General features: G+C 43.0%; 1 protein-coding gene across 1 annotated transcript in view; it reads left to right on the forward strand.

The window, feature by feature from the left end:
• Positions 1 to 13,442, forward strand: part of ARFGEF3 (ARFGEF family member 3) — a 160,253-nt gene that overhangs the window by 57,331 nt on the left and 89,480 nt on the right. The window contains exon 5 of the mRNA XM_054570026.1: positions 3,723 to 3,791. Coding sequence (XP_054426001.1) covers positions 3,723 to 3,791 — 69 coding nt within the window. The remainder of the gene's footprint in view (positions 1 to 3,722; positions 3,792 to 13,442) is intronic.

Below are 13,442 nucleotides of genomic sequence, written 5' to 3' on the forward strand. Positions count from 1 at the left end.
CCTTTAATGGAAGACTTTGGGCCTTCCCCCACCCCCCATCCTCTTAGCTCATTTATAGAGGCAGTGCCACCCAGCTGGACTGCAAGATGCTGCTTATCTCTCCCTCACGTTCCTTTTGTTCAGTGGTAATGTAGTCAGTATGATTTCAGGACCCCATGAGGGGTGTATTTTTAATAGAACTACCCTTGATATTGAGATGTTCTTGTTTGCCTTGAGGCCAACGTGCTCAGAATGTGAATTTAAAATTTTTGCCCTCTCAATATGCAGTGAAAGTCAGACACTGTAAATTAATTTGTTGTCACTCTAAGTTTCCCTTCATCCAGGCTGTGCTTTAATGCAGTGAATTAATGCTTGCTAGGTGTTGGGCACATTAACTGTTTTCCCGTTGAGCCTTTCTGATAAGTCATTTCTGTCTGCTGCATCATCCTTGCTAGACACTGTGTGCCCTTTATATATCTTGTGAGTCACAGGGGACCGTGGGCATTGTCAGCCCTGTAATTAAAACCTGCTGTGCTTCCAACACAACAAACTGTGCGAGCCTCTGGATCTCGCTTTGTTACTGTGCTTCACTTTCCTTCCGTCGTCGTCGTGCTTAGTTTTTGCATAGAGCTCAGTGAGTCTCTAGGTATTGGTGGCCAGGCATCAGGTGTGGAAAGACTTTCTTCAAAGATCTTTTGAACAAAATCAGCCTTGGGTGGGTGCAGGGAGCCTGTCTGCTGCAGATCTTGCTTCAAGGCCTCCTTGTACACTTCCCAGCTTCCCTGTGGCTGAGGGAAGAGAGCTTCCCCTGTTCCCCGAGGATCTTGATTACTAAATGCTGCCCACTCAGAGCCTTTCCTGAAGACTTCACCATAGGCACTGCTCCCACTTCCTCCAGCCACTGCCTCCAAAAAGCAGCTCTTGCTCACAGAAAGCTGGGTTGGGTTTTTTATTGTTTCTTTTCAAACCTACTTTTGTGCACTTGGTATGAATGTACACCGGATGGAAGGCAGAAAGTCAATCCCGTCAGTCCTCTGGGGAACACTATTAACCATCATTATTTTATATTGTACAGAATTGCCAGTTGCCAGTCTTTGTTGTGAATACCTATAAATCCAAGAACCCAAATGGACGCATGCACCTCCCCACACCCACAGACCACCGCCTCCAATGACCCTCCCATTCGCCTGCCATAAACATGGGGGTGGGGGGGAGAAATACCACTCAAGAAAGGGAAAGTGTGGGAAGCAGCAAAAACCTAAAGAAAGCATCATATGATGAAGACTGAGGACCTTTCAGATGCTCGATGGATGTTGTAGTCTATTAGGAAGATTGTAAATAAGTAAACAAATCCTTAGTTTATGAGGCTGGTACATGCTCTGAAGTAAATGAAATGAAGAGATGTGATAGAGGCCATGATAGAGAGCATGGCTGCCTCGGTGGTGGGGACATTTTAGTTGAGACCTGAAAGAAGCCAGCTAAATGAGAGATGTGAGGAACAAGCAGAGGAGGAGTCCAGGACAGGAGGGTTTCCGGCAAAGGTGCAACTAACACAGAGGCATTAGAAGACGCGATCTCTCCCCAGGCCAGTCCTGGCGACTCTGCTCCCCACAGTTTTCTCGCCTACCAAACCCCAACCCCACAAAGACAGTCATTAAGCAGAAGAAGGCCTTTTCCTATGAGGCCATAGAGCAGTTGCCCCCACCGTCCTTGTCTTCCAGCCAGCATGGCATTGGAACGATTTTTATCAGGTGTTGATTCTTGGATATCAGGCACCTTAAACTGAGGAGCAGACCCACAACTAATGTGTGTAACCTTGGCAAACCCTCCCCCCACTTTCCTTTTTTAATTTCATACCTACAAGGTCTGTCTGGAAAAAGTCCAGCTGTTAATATAATGAGAACAGTTCGCCCAACATTGATGTAACCTGGAAGCCAAGGAGAGTGGACTGGAATCCACATGCGTGAACAATTATGCCTTCACTGTACTACTCCGTGGGGGCAGTAGACACTGTTGAGTGAGCAGGTGTACTCCATGGCCATCACATTCAAAATGACTGAGTGAGTAGAGCGATGGAGCTGCATCAGATTTTCCATTGAGCTTGGGCTCCACGGAAACTATTCAGGTGGTTCAGAAGGCTTTTGGGGATGATGCAATGAGTGCAGAGAGGCAAAACGACAAAAAACGGCTGCAGCTATGGGCAACTAGTGATTGGCAGGCTCCATCACGACAGTGCACCTGCTCATGCCTCACATCTCGTGCAGAGTTTTTTGGTAAAACATCATATCGCCCAGGTGACTCAGCCCTGCTATGTCCCAGATTTGGCACCCTGTGACTTCTGACTTTTCCCAAAACTAAAAATCACCTTTGAAAGGGAGTAGATTTCAGACTGTCAATGAGATTCAGCCAGATACGATGGGGCAGCTGATGACAACTGGGAGAACTGTATGAGGTCCCAAGGTGCCTACTTGGAAGGGGACTGAAGTGTCATTGTCCTGTGTACAATGTTTTTTGTATCTCGTATCTTCTTCAATAAATGTCTCTACTTTTCATATTATGTGGCTGGATACCTTCTGGACCGACCTTGTATTTGCTTTTCTAGGATTGGCCTGGTTGGTGACTCAGAAGGAGATATTAGGAGAGATTCCTTGTCCCATCCACAATTGCACTTTTTGGTGTGCCAATGAGGTGTATAACCTGTGTCGAGTAAATTTGCTAGGCTTCAGTGCTCTTGCATGAATTGAGCAGGACCCAATGGGAGACATTCTTGGAAAGCTGCCACCAACAGGCCAAGGGGCAGGCAGGACATGGCTGTTGGGTTTGGGACTAAGGAGCAGCAACTGGCACCTTGATGTCTCAGGCTACCAGCGAGCAAAGTCGCAGCGTCAGAAATCAAATGGACAGGGGAGAGCCTGACGTTTTATCTCTGAAATTAGAAGCAATTCTTAAAATGCCACAGGCTTTCATCGATCTGTTCTCTAATAGCTCTACAAGTAGAAAGTGAGATTTTTAATGGTCATTAAACATCTTGCAAATGTCACCGAATTGCTGTCTATATATCTTGGGGAATAAAGGGAACCTGGGACTAATAAGTAAATCCTGGAGCATTTGGAGGGAAATTACAGGAGGGAAGAGAAAAGTGCCCACTAAACAATTTCTAATCCCCTGTGGGAAGGGGACAGGAACAGGAAAGTACAGTAAGGCTTGATCTAGGAAGAAGAAGCAACAGTACAGCAAAGGGGTTCAAGGCGTGGAGTCGGATGACTTGGGTCAAAGCTTAGCTCCACAACTTGTTGCCTGAGTGATCCTGGGCAGCTGATTTAATTGTTCTGAGCATCAGTTTCCTTATCAGTAAAATAAGGACAATAATCATGACACATACTTAAAAAACAATCTAGGTCATTCGTGTATAGCGCCCAGCACTGAGGCTGGCCACTTAGTTTTCATTATTATTAAACAGACCTCCTGGAGTTGTTGGGGAATGCTGTTGCTGGCCTGTCTTGCAGTGGTCCTTCCCTGGGGGTGAGGGTAGCAGCCTTTACTTTTACAGTATCTCTCTATTTTATTGGACAATGTGTGACCACTAATTAGAGAGCAGTGGGTGGAATAGCAACACAGTCAATAAAGCGAAGAGCAAAGCAATCATAAGCAGGACTGCACAGAGACCATGTGGAATTACCAGTACTTTCTACATTTTTAACCCCTTCTCTCTTCCTTCTTCCCTCACCTCCTTGTTGGTAAAGGTTTTACTCTGCATTACCTACACCCCGACATTTGACCTGAACGGGAGTGCTGTGCTGAAGATTGCGGAGGTGAGTGCCCGCAGCTCCCCAGCTCTACGTGCGCCCGCGTTTGTGCTGCTTGCTTACAGCCGCTTTCCCCAGCTGGCATAAATAGTGGGGTGAAGCAGAGCCCAGCAGTGGGGTGAGCCTTTCCCTGGTCATAACTGTGGGGAATTCCCACTAAGGGCTGGACCTGCGGGAAGTAGGCTGTGTGGCCCGTCATCCTGAGTCATGGCGCTCTGCATGCTTTGTGTTGCTTCACTTCAGGCTTTTACCCTGGAAATAACAGTACTGGTTCTCCCGACTTTGCCACACTTAGGTATTGCATCTCACCTTACGTCTTGGTCTGTTTTCCCTAAGTTTTAATTGAAAAAGATTTGATTTTTTTTTTAAGTTTTTAAGAAAGCAAGTATGGATTTAGAGAGATGTTTATTGATTAAATTCCATTCCTGTCTCCTAAACCCTGAGGAATGTGTTTTGTAGCTGTCGTGGAAAGCCCTCCCTTTTCCACCTGTACTGCAGCCTAGAGCAATGGTACCTTCCAGCACTCCATGGGTGTGTCCAGCAGAAAACTTGGCTTCCTGGCTGCCTGGCATAAGCCTTTGGTTTTTGGAAAGCTCATCATTCCAAAGCTGTACTTTAGTATGCTTAGAGTAATTTTTCTTCCACTTCTTTAAAAGAATATCTTTAGGATTTGTATATTTTGACAAGCATACACATTCAGACCTTAACGAGGCAATGGTATTCTGCATTCTGAAATTACAGAGGAAAAGAAAGCCTATTGGTGCTCACAAGTTTTTGTTTTTATAATAATGATTACTGTTTATTGAGGATGCCAGGTAGATTCTAAGGACTTCGGACAGGTTTTCTTTTTTCATCATTATTGAGGTATAATTGACAAATAAATATATATGTTTAAGCCGTACAACTCAGTGTTCTGATATATGTGTCCATTGTGAAATAGTCACCGCACTCAAGCTAATTAACATACCCATCAGCTCACTTAGGTAATATTGTAGTGAGTAGGATTTATGTTGGCCGATCCATGGGCTTTTACAGTATTATGTACCATTAAATGGTGAAAATTAAGAGAGAATTATTTGAGCACACATAACATTTTTATGTGTACATCAAAAAGAGAAGAAGCAGGTAATTAGCTGACCTCTCACTACAATATAAATCAGCTCTCAAATGTGTATTTATATACATGGAAAGGACACTTTTCTTTAACACATTTATATGTTTTACTCCATATAGGTAAAGAAAGAGAATAGCTAGCAGTGTATTTTAAACTGAACTCTAAGTTCTACCTATGAGCACTCATATTATTTGTAAGTTCCCTTTTTTCTTGTGGTAAAAACACTTAGAATGAGATCTACCTTCTTAACAAAATTTTAAGTGTACAAGATGGTAATGTTAACTATAGGCACAGTGTTGTAGAGCAGATCTAGAACTTATTTGTCTCATATAATTGAAACTTCACACCCATTGAATAGTACCTCTATTTACCCTTCCGGCCCTTGGCAACCATGATTCTACTCTCTGTTTCTCCAAATTTGACTATTTTAGATGCCCCATTGCTTTTAAAAATGACACTGCATTTTTCGATTACAGCAAGAAACAGGGATGGCACATAAGAGGCAGGCCCGTCAGTCCTTTGCCATGTGAAGGACAAGAAGGGAAAAGCAGCGTGTCACTGTCCAGCAGGTCCCCCTGGGGGCGGGGGTGGAAGGCCCAGGTTGTTGCAGAACCTAAGTTGCAGGGAGGGCCACCAGGAAGCCCTCACTGTCCCTCAAGAGGAGGAGTAGGTTGCCTTTATCACCCTCACAGGAATCAGTTTTTGGATTGGAATCTGAAAGATTTGGCATGTAATTCCTGGACAGTGGACACGCAGTACTGTGGACCACCCAAGTCGAGGGTGTTCCCTGAGGGTTTCGGGAAGCGAGAGTAAGGACTTGGTAGGGCTGTCCAGATAGAGTGAAACAACAAAGCACAGTCGCCTCTACCAAAACCTAGAAAGGAAAAAGGAAATTTTTGGGGGGTGGGGGGAAATTGCAGCCTGAGAAAGACGAAACGGTAAAGGCCTGGAGCTTGAAGGTAAAAGCAGGGGCTCTGGAGTGCTGTGTTCAGGTGGGAACCGGGCTCAGCCACACCGCCCCCCGCCCCCCAGCTTGTTGCCTTGGATACCACCCTGGCTCCTGCCGGTTCTCTGTAAAAGCAGTACTGACAGAACGATCCCACCGTGTGGTTGTGCCAATTGGATAAGAAAAATAGAATCCACGTAAACAGTTTTCAGCACAGGTCTGGCCACGCAGCAAATGCCAGTCAGTGCTATTAGGGACCCGCAGATTGACGATCTGCGTTACCAAGTTACCACTAAGTAACGTTATGACCATGACCCTAAAAGGATGGGTCATCAGTAGGCCAGCTTCCGGAGGGAACAGCAACACCCTGCCTGTAGCCCTCTGAGGTTTCCTAGTTGGGAAAGGGTTTGCCCATGAGCAGGTCATGGAGCAGGGGCCAGACCGTCATGGGAAAACCTGTTACTTCCGATGCAAGCTTGGACTCATTGTTCATGATAAAGGCCCTGGGACTCTGTTTTTCTGAAAGAAGAACTTGGTAAATATCTTAAATAGCAGCTTTTCATCCTGTGCTACCGATAGTCGTGGCCTTTCCCTTGCAACACGCAGGCTCCCAGAAGATACTTTTTAAGCTCACAAGAAGATTCTTCCACCTCCCTGTTTGTGGCAGGATGTAGGCTTAAGGCTGCCCCTCTCCCAGGCCTCTCTGAGATCCACTGCTTGGCTCTGGTGGCAGCTCCTTCTGGAAGATTGCCCAGCACAGCGGGGATAGGGAGGCTGCTTTGTAATGACCACAAGAGTCACCACTTCAAAGCACTTTTGACAAATGGCGATGTGCAGCATGGCCCATCTGGCCCTGGCACGGACAGCACCTTCAGAAGAGGAAGAATCCCGCTCTCCTGCCTGGCCAGTCTGTGGATACGGACATTCACATGCCAATCAGCTGAGGGAGGCTGAGTGCTCCTTGAGCGTGATAAGCACTACAGGTGCCCGGGCCAGAGGGTCACTCCATCCAGCACCAGTCAAAAAGCCACCAAGAGAAACACCCTGGAGAGTTCCTCCTGCTGAGAAGAACAGTGGGCCTTTATTCATCACGCGTGGCTACAGCTCCACACAGTTCTACCAGGACTCTCTGGGCTCTCCGCGGCCATTCCCTGTCAGAGTCAGTAATTCTCAGGAGGCTTGAAATCAAACATCATCGCTTGTTCTGGCAAGAGACAAGTATATGCACTTAGAGACTCTTCTATAGCTACACCTGATACGTAATTAGCATTTACTCTCTGCCAGGCACTGTTCTAAGAATGTTACTGATATTAAATCCTATAACCCACATAACCACACTGTGAAGCAGGAACATTGTTATCCACATTTTACAGATAAGGAGGGTGACACGGAGAGAGGTTCACCAACTTTCCAAAAGTCAGGCAGCTAGGAAGTAGTAGCACCACGATGCAAGACCGGTGGGTGACCAAGCTTTCTGTCTGGACACCTGCCACACGTGCTGTCATCAGCTCACTGTGGCCAGCCCACCCCTCATCCCAAACCATGTTCAGGCATGAATACACTGCAGTCACAATGTTGAAATTCAGCTCATCTTGCCTTTTATCTTTAAAATGTATCTTTTGCCCTGGCTGGTGTGGCTCAGTGGATTGAGTACCAGGCTGCAAAGCAAAGGGTCGCCAGTTCAATTCCCAGGCAGGGCACGTGCCTGGGTTGCAGACCATGTCCCTAGTAGGGGGTGTGCAAGAGGCAACCACACATCGATGTTTCTCTCCCTCTCTTTCTCCCTCCCTCCCCCTCTCTCTAAAAATAAATCAATAAAATCTTTTAAAAATAAAATATAAAATAAATCTTTTTATTGAAAGAGTAGTATGCATCAGTTCACAACTGACAGTGATTAAAGATCAGAACAGGAGACAGGCTTAAACAAAGGTTGCTTAGGTTCCTGTACAAGGTTGACTATTTTTAGTAGTAACCTGATTAAACTTTGACTTTTCCTCTGTGCTCTCCTGACATGTACTCTCTGGTGTGTGGGGTACTCCCAGTGGCAAAGCTTTGGAGGCCTTACCCCTAGGTCAGTGGTTCTCACCGAAGTCTGCACATTAGAATCACCTAGGAAGTGTTAGCATGAGTAAGAAGCCTAGGGTTGCCCCACAATTTCTGAGTTTTTGTTCTTGGAGGGATTTAGGCATGCAAATTTTGTAAAAAGTCCCCTGAGCCCCCTACAATTCTACGGCAGTGGTCAAGTTGAGAATCACTCTTCTGGTAGCTATTATTCCCTGCAACCACGCTTTGTTGTAACCATGTCAAAATTAGCTGTTGTGCTCTAAAACCTCAAGTGTGGTCCACCCACCAAATGCGTGGGCAGCCCCTCAGGCCCTGACCCAGATCCATGAATAAGAACCTGCCCTCTTATCAGATTCCCTCTATTCATATTCATATGCATATTCATATGCATATTAAAGTTTGAGAAGCAGTGCCACAAGTAAATATGGTATGATCTCTAAGATGACATGTGGCTAACACCCAGGTGTCCGCTGCCTTGCCTTTGCCATGACTAAGCAGGCCACCCCAGGAAGTATGGAGCCCCACCTGGCAGCAGCATCCTCTCAATGGGGACCCCCCAATAAGTATAAGCTTTTGATTCTTCCAATTCCCCTTGCCTTTCACCTTTTTCTCCTGCCAAGTCATCTCCACACTTTCTCCTTCTCATTTGTCACTACTCGATATGTATCAAATGTATTTCTTAAATGCTTTAACAGTTGATTCTGCTACAGAGTTATCTCACTCTTTCTTCTGAGTGCATGTTTGCACCAATAAGACACATGGTCAGCCTTTAAAAAAGAGGAGGAATACCCCCACTCAATCCATATTTGTGTACTCTGGCATAAGAAAAGTATGGAGTAGGTATATTTGTATGGAAGGCATAACAACAATTTATAAATGTAAGTATATGGGTTAGTAGTTATGAATATTAGATTATTAAAGGAATAATATATAGGTAATTTAAGAAAGGATAATAGTAGAATCATCTGAAATCATTGCTTACTTTGGATACATGAGATAGGAATGAACATCTTTCTTACAGCTCTTCATTTTATATATTTTTTTGAATTTGCAAAATAACTTACAGCCTTTGGGTTTTCACCATAGAAATCACTTAAGAAATGCTCTTTAATCACCAAAAAGTATGAACTACGAAAATACTGCCACACAAAAAAATTAGTGTTCTGTAGACTTACTGAAACAAAATAATTTTTGCAGGTTCTCAATTGCTTTTCACCTGCTAAGTTAGCCTTTGAAAATCTGCATCTCTATGTTTAAAGCAGGACATTTCAGCCTCATACTACCATTAGCTCCAGGAAGCCTTCTTGGTTATATCTGAACTTTTCATAAAGATAAGTCTTGAACTTATTTAAAAAAAATGACCTTTTCTCCTTTTGTCACTTTTAATAGAGCTAGGGAAATAACTTATTAAGAAAAACACCTTAAAATAAACCATCTAAGACTGCTGTGGAAATGTTAGGAAAGAATCCAGGCGCTCTTTTCTTTCATACTCTGGTCTGACCATTACCCAAGAACAGTGCTTAGCCTGAAATCTGTTGATCAGGAAATGGGATGTGTACTTAAGTATGAAAAATGAGGCTATTTCCCCAAGGTACTGCTGAAACTATACAAGGATCATTAAGCATTTACAATGTAAATAAGAGGGCAGCAGGCTTCATTTGTGTATGTCTAACTTAACTTGCTTAATTAAACTGCAATAATGAAAGTTTTTTCAGTACACAGTCTTCCATGATACAACAGGAAGAATTAGAAATGTCACCAAATTTAGAAATGAGGAATTATGAAATATTCAACATGTTTTTGTCCAGTTTTAGGAATTATCATTTCTAAAACTCCATTATGGGTGCGTAATCCTTCTCTTCATTGATTGAAAGCTGAGCCCAAGATTTCTCTTCCTACTAAGTCCAAATAGGCAGATACGTTGAGTTTTCCAAGGTTAGCTATCTTAATAGAGGAAAAGCTGTGGGAATAACAATTGTCCAGGTCTTGGTGTTAAGGAAGAGGTGGCATGATAACCAGAAGCTCTATGAAGCTAATTTGAAGATGGTTAATGATGCTGTCTCATTAGAAAGATTTGGGGCGTATCCTTAGGCCTGCTAAAGATTCCTTTATGGGATTTTCTCAAAGTGAGAAAGTCTAGTACATAAATGTGTATTTTCTGGTTTGATCTTTTTGACTTATGGGAAACTTCTAGTCTTTGACTCGGTGGCATGCTGTCAGCTGTAAGCAAAGTCACTCTCAAAGACCATTGTTTCATTCTTTAAGACTCTTAGTTTCAGGGACCTTCTTCTTTCTCATCATCAGTCCACCCACCCCTCAATTCCACTGGTTAATAATGGTAGCCACTAATAGTTGAGTCCTTAGGGCATGTCAGGAGTAGCATTTTTCATACAACCTCTTTTCATCTTTGTCACAACCAAACTAGATAAAAGAATCCCAAGGAAAGTGAGGTTAATTTGCTTATCAAGGTTCTGTAGATAGACATTCAAGTCCAGACTCTTGATATCTCAAATATGTACTGCTGAACACAGTGCTATACTGCTTCCTGGTAACCTCCATCTCAGAAAATGACAGTAGAATCTTGTAGTAACAATGTTGGCAACTGGCTGAAATTCTTAGGAGTCTTACCCACCTGGACCTTTACCAAGGCATTTAATTTGATAATGACACTATGGTGTTTTTACATGTGAGGCAGGAGTATTGATGAATTTTACCTTTTTTTTGTGATCATTAGGCATATACCACTTTCTGGGGTATCTTTATATATTGATACCCAGTGTACCTTTTCTGAGCATTATGTTACCATCAGGGGATCTCGAGTTTAGTTTTGTTTAGTTCCACTTGTTACCGCAGGGAGCTTCAAAAACATTGAGCCTCAAGACCTTTTGCCAAAGATTTCAATTTAATGATTCTAAGTTTTCATTGAAGTATTTTTAATATTGAGCTGACTTACAATTCTTGAAATGTTCGATGGTACCTTTTTTTCTTAGTCTAATTATTTCTGAGACATACCTCATATAAAGTATTCTACAGTTAAGGAACAGAGGGTCTCCAGATATACTCCAGAAGAAATGTCCACAGACGGCCTGAGCCATTTTTCTTGGAAGCATCTTATTTGTTATGTTCTCTGTAAGACCCGGAGGAGTCACCCTATCTCCTGGCAAGAGAAGTGGCCAGAGGAGCCCAGACCATGGTCCCAAACCAGCCAAGGCCACTGGAGTAAGGAAATCCCATTTTCAGGGACTGCTTTCTCCACTTTTCCTTCTGGAAACCCTTTTCTTCTTTGTGGACCAGTCTCTTGACTGACTCTGGGTTGACCCCTCTGAGGTTTCTTTTCTTTGACTGCTTACTGCCAGATGGGTTTTGAGCAAACGAGCTGTTTTGCAAAAAATTTTCACACTTCCCTTTAATCTCTGATTTATATGGCTCTGAAGAACCTATTTGGAATTAGAAGATGCACAGAGCCATGCAGAGGTTTTCTCTGCTCCCTTTGGGGCTGGTTCGGAGGGCAGAGGCTAGAGTTCAGCAGACCCTGTGTAGACCTTGCAGAAGGTTCTGCCTGAGAAAGTGCAGGAATTGATGGACTGAGGTGTCTTAATCCATTTTAGTATGTCAGCTAAGCCAAGGAGAACATGGATGAGGAAGAGGGAATTGGCAATTGGAGTTTTCCATGTATGCCCGGGTGCTTTATGACTTTCGAATGAGAGCCAAAAAAGAAAACCAGCAAATTTCCCTACCCGAGCATGGTGCTCAGACTTTCAGTTCACCCTGTGTGTGCGCGCTCCTGTGTGTTTGCATCAGCAGGACCCATTTCATGAAGTGCCTCCTGTGACACCCCTACCTGCTATTGCTGTTCACCTGGAAATAGCCTGGTCACTGCATTGTCGTTGTGACTCAACATATTGTTCAGACTTGTAGTGTTAATCAAAATGTTCTTTGGTTCTAATGTGATCAGTAAGCCTTCATAGTTGTCCCTGTAGAAAAGACAGTTCTGCTTTCTTGTAGCTTAATCTCTAATCCTTTTTATTTTTATCACCGTAAGTTATTTTTATCTCCATAAAAATTTTCCAATTGGAAACTTGCTAGCTCTTCTTTTTATGGAACGTATTACTCAGTCTCATGCTCTGTTTTGACAAAGCTGTGCCACTAACCCCATTCAGAGAGGAAAGAAGGTAAACGCACAGTTCAACAAAGTGAAGCGAAGCTCCTGCTCATTTTGCAAAGTTAAGCAAATTGCTCTTGTGGAAGCTATTTTAAAATTTATCCCTTTGACCAGTATTGACTGTCTGCTACATTTCACTTTGCTGCTTCATATGTAATAACAGTGATTCCACTCTGGGTATAACCTAGTACTGTTATTTATCAGTCTACTTACTCGAGGACATAAAGCTTTTATTGCTATGAATGGCTTGCAGATTTGGGTTTTTTTGTTCTTTTCCTTCTGCTGTTGGGATTTGTCTTGCCTCACTAACAGTTTGTTTTTGCTCTCAGTTGTGTTTAGCATGCCGTAAAGCTGGATGTCCACAAATGCATGAAATGATCAAAATGTCCGTTACGAAACTCCTCACTGCCCTGTGTCTTCGTGCGTTCCCTGGTGATCAGGGGCCTGTGGCTTTTCACAAGGTATTTTACTTGGTCCTTTGAGCCTCTGGCAGAGATCCAGGACTGAGGTTTTTTGGTGTCAGTTCTACACTACGAAGGCAAAGGGCATGGGGTGTAGAAGTGACCTTGGAGATTTGTAAAGAAGAAATTGATGAGCCCTTTCCCAGAAACTCAGCCTGCATTTGGAGTTGGTGTTCAATTGGTGTTCTCTTAGCTTCTCTAATTAAATGTGCTCATTTTAGCACTGCCCCATAGTAGGAAAAGAAAAACATTCACAAAGTAAAAAAAGCATTGGCCTTTAGTATAATAGTCAGGTTTATCATTGAAACACTAGTTCTATGAACCTTACCATTTTAAAGACATTTATTATTATTATAGTAAGTGTAAGAAACATTTCTTTAGAAGATGTCGGGACAGCTGAAATCATTTCTTACTGGGTATCTAAAGATGGTAAGATTATTACACACATGCTCATTTTTATATTTAAAAAGATACCCCTTTTTCACATGCAGCATTTATACTCCCAACTTTCACAGGATGAGCTTCTTAGAGTGATCATTTTTTTAAAAGCAGAGTAAACAGATTTACCTTTTCCCTTAATAAAATGTCTCCTGCACGAAGTTGTTTCCACTGTTTACCTCTAAACACTGAAAATGGTGGGGACATTAAAAGTTGAAGAAATCTGTTTGGCATTTGGGAAGTTGTCCGTATACAGCACTGTTTGTGTTACTTAAAATCCAAGTCCCTCATGTGTGCTTTCTTTCATTGGTGTAAAGTGACGGATGTAATTTTTAAAGGAAGGTTTTATAGAAGGTATGGCTCTTAGTATGCAGTAGAATTGTTTATATTAATATCAAGTATGTAGCTCAGTTCTCAAAATAGCTACTCTTTCATCTTTAATGCTTCTCAACTTCAAATTTCTCCTGAAATT

Source organism: Pteronotus mesoamericanus, unplaced genomic scaffold, assembly GCF_021234165.1.
Source record: "Pteronotus mesoamericanus isolate MK-2021 breed Mesoamerican mustached bat unplaced genomic scaffold, CSHL_Meso_final contig_20, whole genome shotgun sequence".
In the NCBI taxonomy this organism is placed as follows: Eukaryota; Metazoa; Chordata; class Mammalia; order Chiroptera; family Mormoopidae; genus Pteronotus; species Pteronotus mesoamericanus.